The sequence below is a fragment of the Lethenteron reissneri genome, chromosome 26 (assembly GCF_015708825.2).
Source record: "Lethenteron reissneri isolate LAM-NWPU_2019-01 chromosome 26, ASM1570882v1, whole genome shotgun sequence".
NCBI classification, from domain to species: Eukaryota; Metazoa; Chordata; class Hyperoartia; order Petromyzontiformes; family Petromyzontidae; genus Lethenteron; species Lethenteron reissneri.
This window is the reverse complement of record NC_083804.1, coordinates 23889385-23914293: the sequence shown is the minus strand read 5'-3', so window position 1 is coordinate 23914293 and position 24909 is coordinate 23889385. Positions and strand designations below refer to the sequence as shown.

General features: G+C 54.9%; 1 protein-coding gene across 2 annotated transcripts in view; it reads left to right on the top strand.

Moving 5' to 3' along the window:
• The window catches only part of LOC133347903 (clavesin-2-like), a 48570-nt gene extending 24148 nt beyond the window's left edge, over positions 1 to 24422 (top strand). Inside the window, exons 3-5 of one of the 2 annotated variants that reach the window (XM_061560637.1) lie at positions 953 to 1063; positions 5077 to 5369; positions 21437 to 24422. In XM_061560637.1, the coding sequence (XP_061416621.1) occupies positions 953 to 1063; positions 5077 to 5369; positions 21437 to 21521 (489 nt within the window). In that variant the 3' untranslated portion in view covers positions 21522 to 24422. The remainder of the gene's footprint in view (positions 1 to 952; positions 1064 to 5076; positions 5370 to 21436) is intronic. The other variant, XM_061560638.1, reaches the window with a different exon arrangement.
• Positions 24423 to 24909: the final 487 nt, after the last annotated feature.

Genomic DNA, 24909 nt, shown 5'->3' with positions numbered 1-24909 from the left:
CGACAGATTGCTTGCGATTACGTGCCCATGCCAAGCAGCAGGAGCTCCAAATGAAGTTAAAATTATACATAAGTACTCGCAGTCCCAAATGGAAGAAAAAAGTTACTTCCAATGATCTGGGGTGGCATTCAAGTGTGTGCAATGTGTGTATATATGCGTGGTGTGTACTTCTTGTATAATTGGGTGGGATGATAAACACAACGACATTACATTTTTTGCCAGTCAAATCACATTGATGTGTATTCCCTCGGCCGGCTTTAAACTGTCGTATTGTTTTATTTACCAGGTAAGGCCCCCACTGAGCTAGGCAGCTCTCTTTCAGAAGCGACCTGGCCCCAAATGATAGCCTAATGAAGTGACTTATCACGTGGAAATGTATAGCAGCCAAATATTCGTTTCTAGATGTGGAGGGAAAATCCGAGGATCCGGAGAAAAATCCACACGACGACGGGGAGAGCGATATGCAAACTCCAAATAGACGGCAGGCGTCAGGGCTGGGATCGAAGCCACGACCTCGCCAGGCGAGGTAGTTAACATTTCACTACCGTGGCATCCGAGCTTGACCCAACCCCACGCTTTACCTTCAATCTCCACAGCCATTCAGCGATCCATATAATGTTCTGCGCCCACCCCCACCTACAGCTGTGTGATCATCTGTGCGCAGCCGGTGTAATAGTGAACTGAACTGCCCATCACACTCGTGTGCTACGAACGGTCAGAGACAGAGTGTCCTATGCATTCTTCGTGTAGTCCAGATATATCTTACAAAGCAATTACCGCAGGTCCATTGAGGATGGTGTGTTTTTTGTGACGTGCTTTCAGTCCCAGCCTTCCTAAGTGGGTTTATAAAATAAAACATGAGATATTTACACGGCCGATTTTAAGTAACTGCGCTGCACACGCTGCCACGTCCAATTCCTCCACCGCCTGCCTGATGCCCCGTGATCCCCAGGACAGCTTCCCGGCGCGGTTCGGCGGGGTCCACTTTGTGAACCAGCCCTGGTTCATCCACGCGCTCTACACGGTCATCCGGCCTTTCCTCAAGGAGAAGACTCGCAAACGGGTGAGTCATTGCGAACCCGAGCCGAGCCGTGCCGGCCTGGTCTCGGTATGGCCCGGCACGGCACGGCTCGTCTCTTGCCCGCCCGCACAAGAGACGGACCCTCCTCGCCCCATCTCAGCCCCTCCCCCTTTATCCCCCCTCCCTACTCCAGCCCCATCTCAGCCCCCCCCCTCTACCCCCCCCCCCCACTCCATCCCCCCACTCCACCCCCACAGCCCCATCTCAGCCTCTCCCCCTCTATTCCCCCCGCCTTATTTTAACCCCCCCCCTCCACCCCCCACAGCCCCATCTTCACCCTCCGCCCCTCCATCCATAGAGCCAGACACTCACACACGGACGAGGAGAGGGAGAGAGAGACACTCGCTCGACGCCCCATGGGTGCCACTGGTGCAGGGTGCTGGCGCTGTGTGCGGGGGTTGAAATGACGATGCACAGGAGGGTCGGCAGCCTGCCGCGCCTGGGTCTGGGTCTCACCATCGATGGCGACGCGGGAGAGGAGAGTTTGCCCGTCGAAGCCTCCCTCCGACTCGTCTCCCTCGCTCCGCAGCGCAACCAGCCAAATGTGCGCATCACGTGGACATAGTTAAACGTTTTGAAATTTCAAGCGTTCTGACGCTTCAGCCGCTGAATGAAATGGCAGCTATGTTGTGGTTGTGGTTGTTGCGGAGTGCTCGCAACATTTTGCGCGCAGCAGGTTTCGCGCGAATTGCCCGGCAGACTCTCAGCCCGCGTCTTGTTTGAGCCGTCCCTTGATGTGCACGCTGCAGCTGCAGCAGCAGCAGCAGCAACAACAAGAGTGACAAACATCAGTCCCGGTCATTTGTACTGCGTGGCCGACGGCGTTAGTTCGAAATGGAACCGGAACGCGACGAGTGGCCACGTGCGCCTGCGTGCTCCGTGACGCTTCGGACGGGATTGCCGCGCAGGGCACCGCGGGTCGGTTTTTATTAAATTGCGGCTTTAAGACGGAGCTTGCGGTGGGGCGCTTGTGGGCGAGTTTGCGGGGCTGTTAGAATCGCGAGCAGTGTCTCCCTCTGGTCGTCTCGGGTTTTTGTTGTTGTCAGAGATGGCATTTACATTTTTTTTAACTAAATAATATAATTGCCTGTCAGCAGGTGAGGCTCACTCGATAAAGTTTGGGAGATGTGTGTAATTTTACTTTTTCAATTACCCTTTACTCATCTTCATTCCAAAACGTAGTGCTTCTTCACCTCCCTCGCTGTTTGAAATGCTCACTGGAATATACACTAGGATACAGCACGTGGGCCTAAACATCGACGTGATGTATGCTGAACTTCTTTCGCTCCGTACGTAGCCAACCGTGCGAGTCGAAGGTGAGAATCTACGCATCGTTCCAGACCTACGGGGAGGCTGGGCAGCTACTGTCCCCACCAGGGTGTTGAACCGACACGGCTCGTGTTCCAGCCTCAAACGTTACCACGATACGTGAGCGGCTTCTCGATTATACATCAGACCGGTGACCCATACAGCCCTCGCAAATTCTCCACTGTTAAACTATGACGAAGGTATCTTAAAATTCACGTTTAGCTGCTTGTCAGTCGACTGCTGGGTGCAGGCTTCACCACGCATTGTCGACCTCCGGGGATTGTTTGTCCAAAGTGAGCGCGGCTCGGTGACGGGGAGACGTCGCCCTAGAACCCGTTGAAACATCACTCACCGCTGACATTGTCCACGGCCGAAAATCAAACTCGGGCTGTCAGATTCATCGCGCAGCGCGCTCGCCGCTGCACAGCCGCTCCCGTCTTAACAAGGTTCACCCCCCCCCCCCCTTGCCTTACAAGCGAGGCGAATAACCGTGCTTACATCGATGCTTCAATTGGCCATAGGTCAGCTGCCTGAGGATCCTGCTGTGTCGCCAAATTGCCGGGGCGGCTTGATAACGCGGCGCTTTGGTGAACGGTTCACTGGGCAGCAGCAGCAGCTCTGTTGCTGTCACGGTCGCGTTCGGCTGCTGTCCGCACGTGGGTGCTGAACCCCCGCGCTGTGCAACGACGTGGGACTCGGTGCATAAATCACTTCGGCGACCGCATTTGCGTTTAATTGGGGGGGAAAGCTTCCCTCGTCCCCACCCCCCCCCCCCCAAAACAGCAAAAGTTAATTGACGATGGCGCAGACAATGCAATAAGCTCCGTGATGGATTGGAGCAGATGCCACTTAGAGTAATAATTCAGAAATTATGACTTTGCGATGCCACTCGTGCATCACACGCGGCGCGCCGAGCATCCTCAAGGTCACGGGAGAGAATTAACGAGAGGTAAAATTAACGCGAGAGAAAAAAACAACGCGCGGGAACGTGATGTAAATTGGAAGATCTCGTTAAGATGATTTCAAAACTCTCTTCGTCTCCGAGTGACCTTGATACACCTTAAATGCATCATCTGATAGGTGCTTATTAAGCCCTATTTAAAGCCACGATGGACGAAAGCTCTCTGCTCATTAGTCAGAGAGGTTAAGAAAAAAATAATGACAGAATAGACTTTGTTTATCCCCGGAAGCAGCAATGAGTTTCAAGAATTGGCATCTTATGCGTGCGTGGCCAATTCCTTATTTGTACTCTTTTGCCTGTTGGCTGCAAAGTGAGTACTGTGCCGAGAGTAAACCCAGATGCGGGGGGGACAACACGTCAAGGTGTGTGCCCCGACGCGAGTAACCATTCTTGGTGTACTCTTTGGGTCATTCGGTCAAGTCACGTAAATAGAAATAATAGATCACGACGTTCCGATCGCAACACAAGCAAACGTCTTCAGGCGAGAGAGAGGAGCTCTCCTCTATTATTTCTGTTTACGTGACTTGACCGAATGACCCAAAGAGCGTGAATTCCTGCAGTCACGAAAGCTTTAAATGAAGATTCACTCTTGGTGTGCCACCACGTGCTTGGCACGCGCGCGACGCGTCGCAGGCGAGTGTCGCGGTGCGTGCGCGACTCTCGCGGCTCGAGCGGCAGGGCGACGAGCGAGCGCGTCGCGGCGCCCGGACCGGCTGACGTGCCCGTCACGTGCATGCCGCCAGGTGCGTGCTAGCCACTCCGCGTCGAGAGCTGGAGTGAGCATCACGCTTAGAGCCACGGGCCACTGGCGTTGAATAGCTGTATAGAGAGAGAGATAGAGAGGAGAGAGATGTATTCATAAGAACTATGAGAAAAATGCGAGCTAGGATCGAGAAGCATTGAGACGAGCGCTCCATGTGTGAGATTGGAGAGCGATGCAATCGGGAGGTGGGTGTGAAGGATGTCTCTTCAGTTGACGGTCGACGTTCGAAATGGACTGCAACCCTCAAAGGAACTGCGCTCCCCCCCCCCCGTCGCCCCCAACCTCTCACCCCGTGATCCGTGGATCAAACAAATACATCGAGACGCCGGTGTATGGCAGCCAAGAGCAGTTCATGCGAATGCCGTCGCAAGACGTCACGCGTTTGGCGCAAACGGTCCTTAGCTGACTGTGCCCGATGAATAAATGGATGAAAAGAGTTGTTTTGGGTTATATCGCGTACATTGTCGCCTACGTGTTGTTAAACTGAGTGTATGAAGTCTGGCGAGGCGGAGCGCATGGGCATGAATGACAACGCTCGTGGCCCCAACGTCTACCCAGACGCGCACCCTCGCTGACCCCCCCCCCACACGCCACCACGTGGCCTGCACGGTGTGACCGAGGCCGCTCGCTCAATTATTCCACAACGTTCGCGTACTCAAGCCTGACTTACTCACACGTGGAATAATTAAGTTGATTCGTTTGAACGCCGCAGCTGGCTGCTGCTGCTGCTGAGAGGAATAAGTCCGAGTGATGTCGCGGGGTCGGTTTTGGTCCATGGGTCATAGACGGTGGTTTGGAAGTCGGTGCTTAGGTTCGGACGGCAATATTTGGGAACGCTGTTCTGGGAACTATTTTCGGCACGCCGCATCCATCTTGCCTTGTTGTGGAAAAAACATCGACGGAGAAGCGAAGCCGCGTGAACGTGCGCTCGCGGCTTAACGTCAAACGGTTTCCACCGCGCAGATTTTCCTGCACGGGAACAACCTGACGAGCCTGCACCAGCTCCTGCACCCCGAGATCCTGCCCTCGGAGTTCGGCGGGAACCTGCCCCCCTACGACATGGGCACGTGGGCACGCGCGCTGCTGGGCCCCGGCTACGACGACAACGACGCGGAAGGGGCCGGCGCGCCACACGCCACGCTCGACGGCGGCGGCGACGGCGGCGGTGGCGGCGGCGGCCTGCTGATCGTGGGCCGGCCCGGCGCTGCGGAGGAGCAAGAAGACGGCGGATGCTGCTCGCAGCGCCACATCAAACGGTCGGTTCTTTTGCGCGCGGGTGACGATCGCCGATCGCGTCGACTGCAATTGGCGCGCGTGAATGCCGCGCATCGACGCATTTCTGTTTGCGGTTAACATTTCTGCTGAATGACATTTAGATGAATGCAGGGTCCTATCTTAGCTTAACGAGATCCGTGAAGCGCCTTTACCAAGGCGCTTTACAGCGTCCATAAAATTGTACATAGCATGATCATAATTTGTAACGAAGAATTAGGTTATTGTAAGCAGTGGTGTAGTTATGATGCAGTAAAACAAGAGAGATTGATAAGGAGGGGTTAGGATAGGCCTGGTCGTAGCTGCGGGGGGGGGGGGTGGGGTGACATAAAGCTGGGGAGGCTGAGAAGTAATGAGGCATCATTGCATTGGGAAGACAAAGTGGGGGGCGGTGGGGGGCTGGAGCCAGCAGGGAGAAGTGGGGGGGGGGGGTCTCCGCACCGCCGACGACGTCCACGAAACGTCCACGCAGTGCAGCAGCGGAGTCCTGGGGGCGGGGGGGGGCGACGAGGAAGAAAACTAAGATGCAAAATGAGACTATGAAAATGACACTTGTAATCAATTCTTGAATTGATTTCAGAGCCCAAGTTGTGACAATTCATTGAACCGCTGGGGTAATGAATCATCGCATGCCGATGCATTGCTGACGGCTATTGCAGATGCTCGACCTGAATGTAAATCACATTAGCAACATAAAAATGACGCCCGTTTTGTAATCCACAGTTGGGTGACGGCCTCCCCATGCCATTCGTAGGGGGTTGTTTGTTGGTCTACAGAAGTACAGCGCAACAATGGGATTGTACTGCTGTGCCTCCTGCTGCCTGCCACGTAGTAGCCCTTGTAACCTATAACGTGACGACAAGGCCATCCGTGCACTGTTGAGGCTCAACCCCGTTTAGATTCCGAGATGTGAGAGGTCGAACGCGCACTGCAGGTGGCTTGGTCACCAGGCACCGTTATCCCGGATCATTCGGCCTCCCTTGCATCCTCCGCCCGTCGCTTTCTTCTCTGCACGCCATCACGGAGGCGCCCGCGCTCCAAACCTTTTAAGTGGTCAATTAATGCTTTCGTTTTTCATCTTTTTCAAATGGGTGTTGTTTCAAACCCGCATTTTGTATGCTGTTTGTTGTGCTCACCAACCGACCGGTGGGTGCGTGGGTGGGTGGGTGCGTGGGCGGGTGGGCGGGTGTGTGGGCGGGTCCGTGGGCGGGTGGGCGGGTGCGTGGGTGGGTGCGTGTGTGGGTGGGCGAGTGCGTGGGTGGAATGTACATGGGTGAGTGGCTGAGTGGGTGGGTGCGTACGTGCAGCGTAAACTGATTGTGTAAACAATTGTTTATTTCGGTGATGATTGCCAGATGTTGGTAAATTGTCCCTTGCTGCAAATCGGTCAGGGCTGCATGCCCAGTCGCTGAGGCAGGGAAGATGCCTGTGAACCACAGTGCATATGGGCACGTCATTGCTGCTGCCGTTATTGATTATAATTATAATGTGGAGATGATTATGATAATGATGATTACATGTGGTAAAATACACTATTCAAAAGGCGTTTAAGATATTATCTTCTATATTTTCACTTATCTCGATTAGGACGGTTGGTTACATATGGTGCGAAAGACGTTCAACATACGTGTTACATGCATAGAACATACGTCCAACATACAGCCAGCGAGCAACACCAGATGTTGAAAAATTGTCCCTTGCTGCAAATTGGCCAGGGCTGAATGCCATATCCATGTGAATCGCAGTGGCCAAAACCAATTCAAAATGTGGGAGAGAAACAAAGTTCCACTTGGTTTTGTAACTTTACTTTAGATTTTGTTAAAGCGAATGATACATTATCAAGCTAGAAGAACAGTTAAATTAAAATCGAATAATATTTTTTAAGTGGAACCATTTATAGAAGCCTCCCGACAGATGCGATGGAACACAGCAAACAAACTACCCACGTTGGTTGGCGAAATTGTTAAACTGATTGAAATTTGTTGGATGACGTTGGCATTCGCCACGCATTTGTTTAATATTCTCACTGCAGCTTAGCTGGGTTAATCTTTTACGAATTTAGGCTTCAAATTATCCTCTCACACCACCCCCACCTCGCCACCCTCCCACCTTCCCCCCTTCACGAGTTGAGTCCAGACTTGACTATTTTATTTTATCATGTCATGCTGCATTATAAAGGCACCTCAACTGGTTTCTGGATCACGTGACCTAACCCGCAGACCTTAAATTGTAATCACGTCGGGGATGCCATTGCAGTGTAACGGTAAGAACATTCGCGTTGCACGAAAAAAAGCCTCACTCTTTCAAATGACGTCTGGTTATCTTGGAAGAGTAGGCCAAACGCTGTCTGAAGGGTACTCTCCAGAACTATATACTTCCATTACGTGCTTCATATTCGCATCTCATCAGATGAGCATTACCATTTTACTTTATTTTACGCGATTATGCGCACTTACCTGCTTTCGGAACGCCAGTTTGTGTTTTGCCTGCTGCTTTTCAATCCTGGGCTGATGAGCCAAATCCTGCAATCTGCGTCGGTTTCAAGGTTAAAAGATTCGGAGCAAATGAGCCCAGACGCAGTGGAATGTACAATCGCATCACAGCGTGCACTTTTGGCTTGGCAAGCGGTTGGAAATGTCATTAACTGTTTCCGGATGAAACTCTTTGTTAACACGAACAACCGCAAAAAATAAAACGCGTCGTAATTACGAGGTCCTTACTCGACTCAATGTGTCATGGCCCACGTGCGCGGTTCCGTCTGTCAGTGCCGCAATTCTTGAGCGAGGGACAGTTAAGCAAAGTCATTTTTTTTATTATCTTCGATACATTTGTGCATAAATGTGTTGCACACTCCATTTACTCCGTTAATGACAACACGTCCTGCACCAGCAACGTTAATGTGAGATAGGTTTTTTGGTTTGTTGCAGCATTGATTTAAAATGTTCCTCGATGTTTTGCACATATTTTGCACTTAATCTGCAAGTTCACAAGATGTCGTTGCAGTTTGCCAGGTCAGTCTGCCAAGCTGGCAATGCTGAGATTCTAAGTTCGAATCCAGGCAAGCTTCCTGTCTTTAAACCTTGCTCTTAATTGTAGCGAGGTGATGATCTGCGCTCGGTCACCGATGACTGCACAAAAAAAACGATCGCGTTAAATGTTGATATTGCATTCAAATTGGCAGGCACTGTGCGTACATATATGTCACGCTGCCTTGGTGCAGAGTGTTTAGTGTCGCATTGTCCCTTTAAACCGGGCAGGTGGCTCAGCGGTGGAGTGAGCGGCTCACAAAGTTGCGGAGTTCAGATCCTGATTGGGGGGAGGGGAGCTTGACTCGACCCATCAACACTTTGTGGTCACTACAATCAGTACCACTTTGTGAGAAAGTCAGAATCAGAATCTTTATTTATGCTGGAAGAATCCGATTATCTATGAAGCTCTTTTTTTACAGATGTCCGGTAAGTCAACAGTGGTTGTCCTGTAGATAGACTCACCCCCGCCATAGGCATGTGGAATTTCCACCACTGGCTCAGATCTGTGAACAGGAGACGGGCACTTGTGCATTTGAGCAGAAAATCACCGTGACGTCATTTATGTCCACTTACCAAGGGATGAACTCTTTTTTTCTGGACGGTTGCTACTGGAGGTGTTTCAAAACTTTTATTCCTCACTGTTATATTTTTTTGTAATTTTTTTTTTAAATAAATGTCTCATTCCTGTGTAGTGGGTACAAATGGAGAGGGAGAGAGACTTCTCTGGAGGCAACACGTTTATCATAACAATAACAAAAGCCCTAACACAAAGGGGTATCTGCCCCTTCCACCAGGTAACCTAAGCAGGTTGTCCCTCCGGGCTGACGAGGCCCTCACACAACTGGGGAGGCTACCAGAGACCGGACCCCGACTCGGGTCTTGTCTTCGGGGCTTCTGTTCAGGGTGGCGGCTTCAGGTCTTCAGGTGTACAACAGCAGCCGGACCCGTTCAGGGGTCCGCCTTATATAGTCAGCCCCGGGGCTTACTCCGCCCCGAGCCACGCCTCCCTTCTCGAGCCTTCGAGAGGGACCTGGTTCCGTGGTCCCCCAGCCCCCTCTTTGGGGGCCCCGGGCCGGTAGCTCCGGTCACCTGGCCCCTCTGGGTTCATACAGAGTGCCACGGCCCCCTGTGAACCCTTCCATCACGCCTGGCACTCTCGCCCCCTATACACACAGCCCGGCTCACGCATCATGCAGTGGCATCCCACGATGCCACTTCACCTGTAAGGAACTTGCACGGCAGGAATGGATTTTCTAACTTGAGGTGCGGTTTAAATGACAGCCCGGGCCGGTGGCAAACGCAGCCGCCGGGGGAATGAATCCGACAACCCTGAAGCTTCAACGCGCAGCCACCGTGCGCTTCGTCAACCCTTTAACCAGAGCTGGCGTGGCCTGAAGCAATCGGGCGATGTCATCAAGCAGAGTAGTTAGGTTTGAAAAAAAATCCTGGCGTCTTTTCTCGGAGCTTCATTATTATTATTAAAGAAGCTGTTCATAGGCTGCTTGTGCATTCACGTGCAGTCTTATTCTGGCAGCACAAGACGCGCGGTAATGAATGTTATAACTCAGAGCGGCGTCCGTTTTTTTTCACCGCATGTGTGTGAGCACATTGAGATTTATGACCGCTTTTACGAAGGAGACCCGGGACCCGCTGTCACGAATATATATACCCCGCGTCCAACGGGGTTAAAGATTTGGTACATTGTGGACGGCAGAGGGAATAACAAATACATTGTTGGACTGTACTTCTGTGCGCTTCATCCGTGCTTGCAGTCTTCATGTACCAATCCGCGCTGACCGGCGTGGTGAAGTATGGTCAAGTAACCCAGACGCACATTCAATCAGCATCCTCACCGTGGACTTGTGGTGCCCTTGTGGGGGTCGCTAGCCCCCGAAATCCCTCCCTCGATAATGCTAACGGCCGGGCTAGCATCATCAATTGCCCCCCCGCTGCTAAGCGAACCGCTGCTGAGTTCCTCACCCATGGTGTGGGAGCCGTCGCCCGAGGATTCCCCTCCACCGCGGTCCGCGTAGCAGGCATGGTTAATTACGTACGCGCACACCCACACACACAGCTCTGCACGGCACTCACTCAACACTGACCACTCGCGTTACGATCGCGCACCTGTATCATACACGTAGTGAACGTGCGCGCACACACGCATACAGCTCCACACGCGATACCCACTCTTGCGCCGCTCTGCGCAGCGCTCGCCGTCTGCTGGCCGCTTACGTTATGATCGCGCACCTGGGGTACGCCTATTACGCACGCCGCGAGCTTACGCACACACAGTACCACACGCGTTCCCACACGCTCACACTGCACGACAAGATCACGCGAGACCACGCTTCGCTATTAATGATTTATTACCTGGTAACTAATGTTCAATCAGTGAGTCGACGAGGCTGGCCTATTCCACTAAACCGGCACCTATTCCCTATTTATCGGCTATGATTCTAATTCACCTTCTTACTCACTGTTAAGTGTCCACGGCGGTCCGCTGATCCCGGTGCTAACCGCGTGCCTCGGTGCGTCGCACGGACGTCCGGGTCGCTGGCTCGAGCTGCGTCTGGTCGCCTGGCGCTGGAGTAAGAGAGCGATTTCCCCTCTGCGCTCCTCTATTTATCCTCCCTACCTCAAAGGGGATGCTGCGCTGAACAATGGGCTCGTGCACCCCAAGCCCGCGCACGGCGGTTCCCGGGCGCTGTTGATATGCTAATCAGTGAGCGACGTTGGCGGCGTACATCCTAATTACTCCCTTACCCTTCCTAACAAGGGGGCCTGCGCGCTCAAGCGCAATTATCCCAACCCTCCATGACTATGCGCAACAGCCCCTGTGACCCCGCTATTCATGCTGTCCCGTGCCTCCCCTGCTTGCCCCGTCGACCCGTGGGAGTGTGTGTGGGGGGAAATGCGCCTCAACCGCGGTGGCCGAATGCCCCACGCCGCGACCACACCATATTAAGGCCGGCCGCAGCGCCGCGGTGCCACGTAGCACGGGGGAGGTCATCCAATTCCCTGATCGCCGGAAACCGTGAGAATTAATCCCGATAAGGGTCTCTCGGATAAAAACCGGTCGATCAGGTAACCTTCCCTTCCAGCTCTATGGGGGGGGGGGGGGAAATGCGTGCGGGTGTGTGCTTATGTGGGGCAGGTGATGGGGGCAGTGCGGTGGGGGAAGCCGGGCGGCTCCCTGGCTCGGCAGAGCGGCCCCGTCGTTGTGGCACCACATAGCCCCCCGGGGTGCCAGTCCCCGTCCCGGGTTGACTGGAGCACCTCGCCTGGGTTGCCCCCACGAGGTATCGCCGCGGGGTCCGCGGGATTCGCCCGGCCCTTGTGGCTGGCCTCGGGGGTGGCGGCTCCGTCTCCTGGGGCTCCGGCGGTGGTCTCCTCCTCCATTCCAACGGCTCCCCTCGGCCTCTGGCACCTGCGGGCTGGGGAACAAACTCAGAGGCGGTGGGGTTTAAGGGTCGCCGGCCTCGTCGCCCCCGGCCCCGCCCGGGGCCCCTCGGAGCCCGGGGCTCCGTGGGGCCCATATACTGCGCGAGGCCCCCGGGCACGGGGGGTGGGAGGACCCCGGGGTTTCGGAGTACTTGGACGGCGGGGCTCCCCCCCTCGGGGGCTGCTCGCCACGGCTTCAGTCGGCGGATGTTGACCACCATCTCCCGGCCCCTCTCTCCTCCCTGAATCAGCACCGTCCATGGTGAGATCTGCCGTCTCACAATCCAGGGTCCTCGCCAGTAGGTGGTCAGCTTCCCCACCTGTCCGGCACCGACGCGGGGAGTGTACAGCCACACCTCGGAGCCCGCAGTGTAGAAAGGGGGCTCCATACTGGGTCGGGCGCCCTGCTCTTGCCGCTGGTGCGCGGCCTCTCCGTGCGGGTAGGCTCGGCCCCCGGCCCCTCGCAGGGTCTCCAGCAAGTGCTCCACGGGGTGGCTCCCTTCCTCCCGTTGCGGCCGAGGGACACCGAACAGCAGATCTGCGGGCAGGCGAGACTCGCGACCAAACATCATTAGGAACGGGGTCTGTCCTGTAGATGTGTGAACGGCGGTGGTGTAGGCGAACAGGGCATAGGGAAGGTGTTCGTCCCAGTCCTGTTGATTCGCGGCCGCCATGCGTTTAAGCTTCTCGGCCAGAGTCTGGTTCATCCTCTCTACCATCCCGTTCGCCTGGGGGTGATACGCCGTGGTTCGGTCCTTCTGGATCCCGAACTCTCGGCACAGCGCCTGAAATAGTTCGGCCTCGAATTCACTACCCTGGTCGGTAATGACTCGTTCGGGGATCCCGCACTTAAGTACGTAGTTTTCCACGAAGGCCCGGGCCACTACGAGGGCTGTTTTATCCGGGATAGCCACCGCCACGGGGTAGCGGGTGAAGTATTCCACCGCTACGAGAATATATCGGTTGCACCGGTGGGATCGTGGAAAGGGCCCCTGCAGGTCGATTCCGACCAACTGATTCGTCCGACTGACTCGGAACGGCCTCAGGGGTACCTGGTACCTCGCCGGCTTTTGCCCACACTGCTGACAGGCCCGGCAGCCCTGCACCCAGGCGGCCACATCTTGTGCCAATTTGGGCCAGAGATACTGGCGACGCAGGGTCTCTCGAGTGCGTCGTTCCCCATCGTGGCCCCCGAGTGGGTGGTCATGCACCAGCCGTAGCAGCTGGGGTCGCACCTGGGCAGGAACACAGATGCACCCCGGCTGGCCGGCCTCGGTTAACTCCCGTACCACTCCGTTCTGCACACACAACCGGGCATACAAACCGCTCCAGGGTCCTGGTAGGGCGCTCTTTTCCTCCCGCAGTGCCGCCTCCACTGCCGCCAGATCCGGATCTCGCTGCTGGGTCTGTCTCAGCTGCTCGTCGTTTAGGCCCGGGAAGGCGCAGCCGACGTCCTCCTGGATCCGTCCGATCGGGTCCCGAGCCGCGGGTCCCGCGCTTGCCGGGCGGTCGACGGGATCCTCAGTGCCACCTGTGAGGGTCTCTGTGGCGCACACTGCACTCTCTCTCGCTGGGGGGGGGTCAGTGGCCGCGGCCTCTCGGGGGTCCGTTGCCTGCCGGCAGCGTCCCCCCGTGAAACAGGGGCAGGCCTCCTCCGCCCTTGTCTCGGCGTACACCGTGGGCCGCCTCGACAAGGCGTCCGCGTTTGCATGCGTCCGGCCAGCCCGATACTCGATTTGCAGGTTGTACTCCTGCAACTGCGCCAACCAACGGGCCATCTGCCCCCGCGGCTCCTTGAATGTAAGAAGGAACTGAAGAGCATAATGGTCAGTGCGTACGCGACATCTCCTGCCGTACAAATACGGCCGGAACTGCTTACATGCGAAAATCACGGCGTACAACTCTTGGCGGGTCACGCAATAGTTCAGCTCGGCCCCACTCAAGGTCCGGCTGGCGTACGCGATGACTCGTTCCGTCCCATCCTGTACCTGTGACAACACCGCGCCCAGCCCGCTGCTGCAGGCGTCGGTGTCCAAAATAAAATCGGTGATAAAATCGGGGAAAGCGAGGGTGGGGGCGTGGGTGAGGTGGTCTTTGAGAGTGGTGAAGGCCGTCTGGCAGGCCCCCGTCCACTGATAGGGGTGCTTAGGGGAGGTGAGTTGGGTGAGGGGGCGTGCAATCTCGCTGAATCCCTTTACAAATCGACGATAATAGGTGGCGAGCCCCAAAAATGATCTGATCTCCGTCAGATTCCTTGGCCGTGGCCACTCCACTACGGCGCGTACCTTCTCCGGATCGGTGTGCACGCCTGCCTCGCTGACGCGATGCCCGAGGTACCCCACCTCGCGTTGTGCGATGTAACACTTACGTGGCTTGAGCTTGAGATGAGCCGCTCGCAGTCGCTGGAACACCTCTCGAAGCCTGGACCAATGCTCAGACAAAGATCTACTGAACACTATCACATCGTCCAAGTAAATCAGGCACTGTTCCCACTGCAAGCCCCGCATCACCAACTCCATCAACCGCTGGAACGTCGCGGGCGCGTTAGTGAGTCCGAACGGCAACACTCGAAACTCAAACAGGCCCATCGGGGTGGTGAATGCTGTTTTTGGCCGATCCTCCTCCGTCATCTCCACCTGCCAGTAACCGGACGCCAGATCGAGGGTGGAAAAATACCGCGCTCCTGCGAGACTGTCGAAGGTGTCGTCGATGCGAGGTATGGGGAAGGCATCGCCGAGCGTGACTGCATTTAGTTTACGGTAATCGACGCAGAACCGGGTTGACCCATCCTTTTTCATTACTAGTACCACCAGGGCTGACCAGGGACTCGCCGAGGGCTGAATTATGTTATCGCGAAGCATGTCCCCAACTGCCTCTTTGATTTGGGTGCGCTCGGGTGCGCCCACTCGGTACGCAGGGAGTTTGATGGGTCGGGCTGCACCGGTGTCAATTTGATGCTTAACAAGGTCGGTCCGACCCACGTCCGAGTCGTGTTCGCTGAACACGTCGGCATACTCCCGCAGTAACTCGCGCAGCCGATCGGCCTCTCCCTTAGGTAAGTCCGCCCATGGTACATGTAACGCGTCGAGCAGGGGAACGACCTCGGCTCGGGGAGTCGGGCCGACTCGCCAGGCCAGGTCCTGCTCACCCTCAGGACGACCGGGGTCCTCAGCCCAGAGTGCGAACACCGAGTCGTTCGAGTGGCGTGCGTGCAGGGGGTGTACGGTGGCTATCGGGGTGCGCCGTCGCAGTATCGCTGGGGTATTGTGGGGGTTAAACATCCGCATAAACAATCGGTCCCCATCTGCGTTTACCAACGTGGCGGATCCCACAACCCCATACCGTTTTGCCAACTCCGGGTGAGGAGTTAGCATTACCTCTCCTGATGGTCGGAGCGCGGGGTCGGTGGGGGATGTTGCCACCGGCACCAGCATCTCGGCGAGCGGGCCGATGGTGACTGCCGTCGCCAGGATAGCGGCCACAGGTGCAAAGCGGCGGCGCGTTGGTTCTCGTCCCAGGAACGGTATCCGCTCGCCGTTGCTCTCCATGGTGGCGCATCGCTGGCGGGGTTGCACGTTGAGTCCCAACCGTTCTAGGAGGTCGGTGCCTGCGATACACTCGTGACACAACGCATTCGACACGTAGAACTCCTGCGTGCACACCTGGCTGCCTATGCGGACCTCTAGGGTGGCTTTCCCCAGCAGCCCCATTCCGGCTCCGCTCGCAGTGTGCAGCGCGCGGTCCGGGGCCTGCAGGTGACGCACGTCGACCCCGATCGCGCTGCAGTGCGCTGCGCTCACGAGCGAGGCCACCGCCCCCGTGTCCAGTAGGATGCGGGTACGCACTCCGTTTACCTCCCCTTCCACCAGCGACGTGGCCCCCGTGATCCCCGCCACCAGCTCCCGCAGCCAGTCGCCAGGAGTCACCGTTTCTGTGGGCGTTGTTGCTGGAACCTGTGTGGAGATCACTCGCTCGCCATTATTCTCATTATCGTCTATCTGTATCGGGACCGCGTCGATTGCACCCCTAGTTGGTCCGCTCTCTAGGGGGCGTTGGAGTTTAACCCCCGTGTCTGTCTAGCTCGGGTGATTTCCGGACAATCCCTCACTAGATGCCCTCGGCGATCGCACATATAACATGCCCGGGGAGGGGGGGCGGCTCCGTAGCGGGTCCCCTGTCCGCTCCCTCTCCCAGTACGCAGTTGTCCCAAATCGGACTCTAATTGGGACACCCTCCCGGCTAGTCCCCCTACTGTCGAGCGTAGTTCACCCATCTCAGACTGGAGGGTCTTCATATTTTTATTTGCGTCCTCGCGTACCTGGTTTACCTTGTCGTCTATCTGGGTTACCTGGCCGGAGACATCCTTTATACCCGTTTGTATACCGGCAACCCATTCCGGGGTTGTCTCGCGGGACACTGGAGGCTCTCTTTCCCGGCCCCTTACTGTCCTCGCGAGCTCCTGTTCCTCCTCCTCGTCTTCCGAGAGCAGGCTCGCAATGGCGCGCTCTCGTCCCAGCCCCCGGAGCTGCGCGCGTTCGCTGTGAATTCTTTCACACTTACGTGCGCGCTCGACAAGGGTGTTAAAGGGAAGACGTGGGCAGCTCATGTCTGGCTGCCACCACGCCGTGCGAGACAGGTACCGCTGGATTTTCTCGGCGGCCAGTTCCTCAATAACATCAGTTGCGTACCCCGGGCGTGCGATCTTTGTTAACTCGCGCACATCCTCGGCGTAATCACGTAGATCTTCACCAGGTTGGCGACGGCGCGCCTCTAAGGCCGATTTTGCTTCCTCCTCGTCCCGCGTGCCAAAACGCTGATCGAGTCGGCGCATCAGCTCCTCTAGCTGTGTCTGTGCGCTCGCGGGTAACGCTTCTACAAAATCGGCTGCCCGCCCATCAAGATTCATATTAAGTTGACGTACTGCCTGCGCGTCCGTCCATCCATTAATTTCCTTGGCCCCTAAGAGATTGCGGGCGAATGCCTTCCACGAAGGGGCCCCCCGGCCGGTAAATATTAGTCTTATTTTAGCGTGAGGTAACGCGGGGGTCCGTACCGCTTCCGACACCAATTTGTGGGGGTCGCTAGCCCCCGAAATCCCTCCCTCGATAATGCTAACGGCCGGGCTAGCATCATCAATTGCCCCCCCGCTGATAAGCGAACCGCTGCTGAGTTCCTCACCCATGGTGTGGGAGCCGTCGCCCGAGGATTCCCCTCCACCGCGGGTCCGCGTAGCAGGCATGGTTAATTACGTACGCGCACACCCACACACACAGCTCTGCACGGCACTCACTTAACACTGACCACTCGCGTTACGATCGCGCACCTGTATCATACACGTAGTGAACGTGCGCGCACACACGCATACAGCTCCACACGCGATACCCACTCTTGCGCCGCTCTGCGCAGCGCTCGCCGTCTGCTGGCCGCTTACGTTATGATCGCGCACCTGGGGTACGCCTATTACGCACGCCGCGAGCTTACGCACACACAGTACCACACGCGTTCCCACACGCTCACACTGCACGACAAGATCACGCGAGACCACGCTTCGCTATTAATGATTTATTACCTGGTAACTAATGTTCAATCAGTGAGTCGACGAGGCTGGCCTATTCCACTAAACCGGCACCTATTCCCTATTTATCGGCTATGATTCTAATTCACCTTCTTACTCACTGTTAAGTGTCCACGGCGGTCCGCTGATCCCGGTGCTAACCGCGTGCCTCGGTGCGTCGCACGGACGTCCGGGTCGCTGGCTCGAGCTGCGTCTGGTCGCCTGGCGCTGGAGTAAGAGAGCGATTTCCCCTCTGCGCTCCTCTATTTATCCTCCCTACCTCAAAGGGGATGCTGCGCTGAACAATGGGCTCGTGCACCCCAAGCCCGCGCACGGCGGTTCCCGGGCGCTGTTGATATGCTAATCAGTGAGCGACGTTGGCGGCGTACATCCTAATTACTCCCTTACCCTTCCTAACAAGGGGGCCTGCGCGCTCAAGCGCAATTATCCCAACCCTCCATGACTATGCGCAACAGCCCCTGTGACCCCGCTATTCATGCTGTCCCGTGCCTCCCCTGCTTGCCCCGTCGACCCGTGGGAGTGTGTGTGGGGGGAAATGCGCCTCAACCGCGGTGGCCGAATGCCCCACGCCGCGACCACACCATATTAAGGCCGGCCGCAGCGCCGCGGTGCCACGTAGCACGGGGGAGGTCATCCAATTCCCTGATCGCCGGAAACCGTGAGAATTAATCCCGATAAGGGTCTCTCGGATAAAAACCGGTCGATCAGGTAACCTTCCCTTCCAGCTCTATGGGGGGGGGGGGAAATGCGTGCGGGTGTGTGCTTATGTGGGGCGGGTGATGGGGGCAGTGCGGTGGGGGAAGCCGGGCGGCTCCCTGGCTCGGCAGAGCGGCCCCGTCGTTGTGGCACCACACCCTTTATTCAACAGTTAATCGACAACTCATTTCTGCGTATTGAGTCAACAGTGACCACCTTCCACTCAAATAAGCATTGAGGCAGTGACCATCTACAATTTACAGCCCTAAGCCTGTGGTATAAATTCCATGTTCCTTTGACAGGGGCGAGTATATCCATACAACAGCCACTGTTGACTTCCAGTTCACTCTTGCAAGTCATTCAGGTCACTATCGCACGTGAGACTATCCTGGTTTTTTCAGTGCTCGCCTGTTCTCTAAAAATGATTGCAAAGTGGTAGTTATTTTATCGATCCACGAGGGATGATGAGCTGAGTCGATCCCCCACCAATATGTGAACTCACAACCTACCGATTGCGAACGGCTGGCTCTACCGCTGAGCCATCCGGCCGAGTTAAGCAAATATGTTATATTTAAAATGCTTTCCATATACCGTGAGGTATGGAGAATACCACACCAACGTAGTCGCGCGTTTATTCTTAAGCGTGACGCACGTGTTGCTCTGTGCGTTCACACGGCCACTCAAGGAGTGTGCGATGCCGCCCGGCGGCGGCAGCGAGCGGGCGTCTCGCCGACACGCCGTGAGCTGCCCCTGGCTCAATGGCTCGCGTTTACGCCTCTTGCCACCACCAACACAGCAATAGCAGCAGCAGCTGCAGCAGCAGCTGTAGCAGCAGAAGCAGCTGTACCAGCAGCAGCAGCAGCAGCTGTAGCAGCAGCAGCAGTGGCAGCACCAGTGGCAGCAGCAGTAGCAGCAGCAGTAGCAGCAGTAGCTGTAGCAGTAGCAGCTGTAGCAGTTGTAGCAGCTGTAGCAGCAGCAGCTGTAGTAGCAGCAGCTGTAGAAGCAGCAGCAGCTGTAGCAGCAGCTGTAGAAGCAGCAGCAGCTGTAACAGCAGCAGCTGTAGCAGCAGCAGCAGCTGTAGCAGCAGTAGCTGTAGCAGCAGCAACTGTAGCAGCAGCAGCTGCAGCTCGTGTGAATGCCCTTCCAGTTGCACACAGCGGATCTGGATAGGTTGCTGCGACTGCACCCACAAGATCACACACAGCCATCATCATCATCAGCCATGTTCAGTCCTCTCGTGGATGAAGGCTTCCTCAAGCATTCGCCAACTCTCATCAGTGTCCTGCGAGACATTTCATTACCCGTTTGATGCTTACGCGGCACCGTTACAAATGAGATTTTCCACATCTAGAGATGATCTAAGATACCTACCAAAAACAGATAAATAACCCAGCTACTCCCTCCACAATGGGCTGACTTCATCGCTCGTCTCTGCAGTGGCATCGTCTGCGGCGCGTCCCCTCCTCTGGACGCATCCCCATCGAGAGTCTCGGCCACGCAGCGACGTTTTCCAATCCACTGGTCCCCGCGTGATTCCAAGTTCGCACCTCTCCCCCAAGATCCTCGCTGTGTGTGCACCTTTCAGCCTTCGTTTAATTATCTTCGGCATCGTCCGCGTTTCTTAACCACACGTCATCCCAGGTGATTATGCAAAAACCTCGCAAGGCGTGGACACGCATGAGCTGGCTCCAGTCATGCGGACGTTTAAAGGAATTTGCTGACCTTAGCTGTCAGTAGGTTCTGAAATCTTCAAGTAAGAATGTTAAGGCAGGCATAATGGGAAACGTGCTGATATTTTAGATTTTGTCCGACGTGCGTTTCCCGCTTTTTAATAGCAGAAAGCGGCGTTTGCTGCAGGCGTAAGCGTACCGTGGCACGGGGGGGAGACGGATGTTTGCGCGTGACGGACGGAGCTCCCGCAACGCGTTCACGCAATCATTAAGGACGAGCGCTTACAGATGGGCGCAGAACGCACGAATATTAACGTTAGCTACGCCTGCTCAAGCAACCATTCTGTCGGGAAATACCGCGTTTGGCGGTGGGGCAAAAGTATAAACAACAGCAACAACAACTTAACAATATTCAATCATGATTTTAAGCTTTCACGACTGCAGGAATTCATACTCTTTGATTATTTCGGTAAAGTCACGTAGATAGAAAAATAACTAATAGATCACGACGTTTTGATCGCAACACAAGCAATCGTCCTCAGGTGAAAACAAACTGTTGTGTTGGCCGACTCTCTGAGTTGCATTACATGTCTAAGTTTGCTAAGTTTGATCTTTTTCTTTGTCTCTCTCTCACCCTGGTCCCTCTTTGAATTTCACCCCCACTCTCTCGCCCGTCATGGCAGCCCCCTCCCCTCCCTCTCCCCTCGGATTAGCCGAGGTATACCTAGCTCTACGATCTTACATTGACTTGCAAATTCCATCTCTAGCCCCGCCCACTTACCCTTGGGTTGTAGCCACCTCAAACCTTTATAACCTTTGGCTGCAGTAGCTCTCTCGCTGCATTTCTTCCTGCCTCAGCAGTCCGCCTGCTGTATGTGATTGCTTGTGTTGCGGTCGAAATGTCGTGATCTATTCGTTTTTTTAACAACATTGTAAATAAGACTGTGGCCTTAAAGGGAAAATATAAGTTAAAAGAGGCAATATTTTGGATAATGGCCCTTTTCATCACAGACAAATACTCTTTCAGAGTGCACAGAACCGATGCAGAAGGGCCATTGCCCAAAACGTCGTCTATTACTTGTGTATATTTTCGTTTAGGACCACAGTGTGATTGATGAATATATTGAGTCTCTGTTTTTTGTGCTCAAGCGACGACATATTATTTGCGCACGCACGCACACACACACATCGCGTACACCCGGTCTACACCCCCACTGCAACACGCGAAGGCATTGCAAGCGAGCCGACTTCCGGCTGCCCGCACGCAGGCTCCTGTTGAGCGACAGGGACTGTGGCGTGCGTCGCCCTCGGTTCCTCTGGTGAGCGCGCATGAGTGTAGTGAAGGCGGTGGCTGTGCATGGGGTTCCTGCACTCTGCAACAAATCCTGGCGGAGTTTAATTCCCAACCACGGCTAACATCAGTGGCAAAACATTTCTGTCGGAATTTTTCCCGGGCCTCCCCTAGGTCGACTCGGCCTCTTATGATTAAGCCGATACTTTTGGAGTATGAAACTCAGGACTGGGGAGACAAAGTCGGCCAGGCAGGTGTTCTAGCTGCACCACCCCCTCGTGTGACGTTGTGCTGTCCTTCGTAAAAGTCTGTTTATGTTACGAGGGGGATCTTTGTCTTTTGTGCGCAGGTCCCAATCGGTGGTGGAGCGTGGAACCCTGCAAAGCGTCGACAAAGAGGAAGACAACACCCAGCCGCTTTTATCCCTCGACTGAGCGCCCGGCGAATTACTTCACCCACAGCCAATCATCGTCGTCGTCGCTGTCGTCTCACGGGAACGACGGCAAAACCACCGTGCTCAGGCCGGAGTCTCGGCAGCTGCCGCTGCTGCTGCTGCTGCTAACCGACGAGAAGCGTTGCCAAGAACGTTGAGACTCGACGAACCAAACAGAGCTACAAGAACTTTTGGTGTCACGCACCTTCGTACATTTGCAGGGGAGAGCAATTGTAGTGGCGATGACTTCACCGCGTGTCCGGTGTTTGCGAATTGCGTTCCCCTGTGTTGTTGCCAGTATTCTTTGCTCCTCCTGCAGTGGTTCAGACTGCCCAGTTGCCACCGCCGCCGCCGCTGCTGCTGCTGCTGTTCCTGTGAACCGCGCTCCCCACCTGTCACGCTCGTGGCTAGTTCTGCATTCTCCGCGCCAGCGTAGCGATTCACCGCCCCCACTACCACCACGTGGCAGTGAATGGCCACGGCCCAGAGCCACGCTTCCATTCAAGGGTCGCTTTGTCGTCTCTCTTTTCACCTTCTCGGCATTGTCGCTTCTCATCTATTTCTGTCTCGTTTGCGCAGTTTTGGTTTGCTCCATTGAGCTTGTTGAAACTTGTGTATATCATTTGCATACATCGGATTCTTACACTAATGATTCAATGCATGTAAGGCCAGATAACACATTTTAATCTATGAATCGTTACGCCCTGATCGTGCGTATACCAATGCACCGATTCATTGCTTAAGGTGCAGTCCTACACTTTTGATGCACGCATACAATTGTGCGTGTAAGACAACGGTGTGTCATCAATGCTGGTGACGTGAGTTATTATTAATGAGTGTTATATTTAAGCTGACAGTGTGCGTAAGGCAGCCGGGACAAATGAGACCGCTCAAACGTGCAAGACAATACAAACGAGACGGTACAGACGAGCAACACAATACAAACGAGATGGTACAGACGAGACGGGCGGTTCTGGGATGAGAGAATCGTCACCAGAATCTCGAGGTGGACGAGGACCGTGGCATCACGTTGCACGCCACTGGTGCCTCCCCACGCGGCGCTGTGACGTCACAGGGGTGGGGGCTGGGGAGGAGACGGCTCCTGGCACGGGCAGCGAGCCGCAGGGCGCCCTTTGACCCCGTGTCTTTGTCCAGTTTTCGGGCGAGCCGGCCCGAACGGACGACGACAGGGCAGGCGCGAGAGAATCGGTGCAGACGGGGCCCGAAGAGGGTTTGATTCTTCCGTTGAAATCGTCGTGCGAGTGACGGGAACCCGTCGCACGCGGTCCCTCCCGTCGGATGCGGGTGGTGGCGGCGCGTGGCTCGACGCGGCGTCGAAGGGCGGCCTCCGATTGGGTGCCGCGGAGTCGCCCGCGCGTGCAAGGCAAGGGTGGCACGTGACCTGGGGCCACCGATCGGCTCGGCATTTCACGCCCTCTCCCTGTTATATTCGGAGGTAAAAAAAACAACAACATTATTTTAAATGTTTTGTTGCTTTATTTTGTTTGCCAAACGTGGTGCTCAAGTGTTTTCTAAGTTTTGTTTAACGCATTGCCATACCCATCTGCTGCTAATGTAAATATGTCGCGACTTTAGAGAGGCCGGGTGTTCAGAAGTAAGAGGTTTGCCCTCCGCAATACGTTTGAAGTGTTTATTGTCTTTGAAATACTTGCTGGTGAATCTCATTTTACGCTGCCTTCGGGTGCCGTGTGTGTTGTGAGTGGCACGTGACGAGTATTACAATCTTGCAGTAAAAGTGGCTTTCAGCAAACGACGTTGCTGCTCTCTCGTCCGTGACTTTGTGGATTTTCAGATATTGGTTGATTCTCCAAATCGACGAATGAATTGGAAATAGGACGTGGAAAGTCGTATTGCATACTCTTTAATGTGAACAAAAGTAAAGTTATGACCAATTTCTGAGGGACATGTTATCGTAATTTTTTTTAAAGCATTGTAAGTGTGCATGAATCTACTTATTTAGGTTAAATTTGTTTTAAGTTCTGTGATAGGCAGCACTACGAGACACACAAGAGAATAATCAGTACTTGGATAAGTTTTTTTGGTCGCAGAAAAGCGTCACGAAGGGGACGTTACCAGCGTCTTGAAGCGGAAACTCGTGGCTTCGAAATGACCGGCGGGACACAACCCTGGACCCGAATGTAAAGGTCAAGGAAGGAAGAAACAAGTTTGCAACAGAGCAATGGGGAAGGTGGAATTTGATTGTAACGAGGAGGAACGACATCGCAAATGAATTGCGTGAGAATTAAACCTCGGAAACTTCACTCCGTGATTTTTCTTCATGGAGTTAGCGCGGACATCAGATGAACACAACAACGGGAAGGAGACCGATGGTGAGAGAAGGAGAAAGAAAGTTGGAGAGAAAATCAGATGGTGGGTTGAGGTGACGATATGTGGAGGGTCGCATTGGTTTGTAGGGGCAAGAGGTCACGATGAGCAGAAGCCACTGCGGAAGAAGGTCCCCTGCCCTGTAATGTTCAAGTTCACTTCTAAGACAACAACAAAGTCCATGATAATAGTAGTGACCCAAATCAATTGTCGTCAAGTACTCTTTGGTTCTTTCGGTAAAGTCACGTAGATAGAACATTCATAGATCACGACGTTTCAATCGTAACACAATCGACCGTCTTCTCCCCTGAAGACGGTCGCTTGTGTTGCTACCCACGTGACTTTACCGAAAGAAACCAAGAGTATGGATTCCTGCCGTCACGAACGCTTCAAATCAAGATTGTCGTCAAGTACTTTAGTTCCACAAAGCGAAAGAGAGATTAGAGAGATGAGCGCTCGGCCTGGGCGGTTCCTGGATTGAGCTCGAAATGAGATCGGAGGGAAGGAGCGAGTGGCTCGGCGGTTTCTCTAGATGCCTTCTGACAAAGTGAGATGAGTTGGGAAATTGATAGTGAAATATGGGCGTCCATTTGAAAGCAATTTTGCCTGGAGTCAATTTGGGCGCGATGCAGATGAGTGGACCAGGTGGGCGACATGAGGAGGCATCGTTTTTTTTTAACCAAGATAACGTATCTCCTCCACAGAGAGAGAATCGCCTGCCTCGAGCCTTCAACCAGCCCAGAATATAGATTGTGTCTCTCTATCTCTCTCATTTTGCAGGATTAATCTCAAATAGCTGCCCCCCCCCCTCGTGAATTGCGTGCCACCTGGCAGTCTGTGTGCCGGTGGAACTCCCGCTGCTGACATGTTGTGATTCGCGTCTCGTGGCGTTGGATAAATGATGAACGGGTACAGCGCGTATGACGCAAATGTGACGTCGGCTGTTGGGGGGCATGCGTGGTGCACGCTCGAGATGCCGCCCCCCACTGCCGCTCCCCACCCCTCAACCCCCCCCCTTCCCCCCCTCAACTCGAGATGGTTGC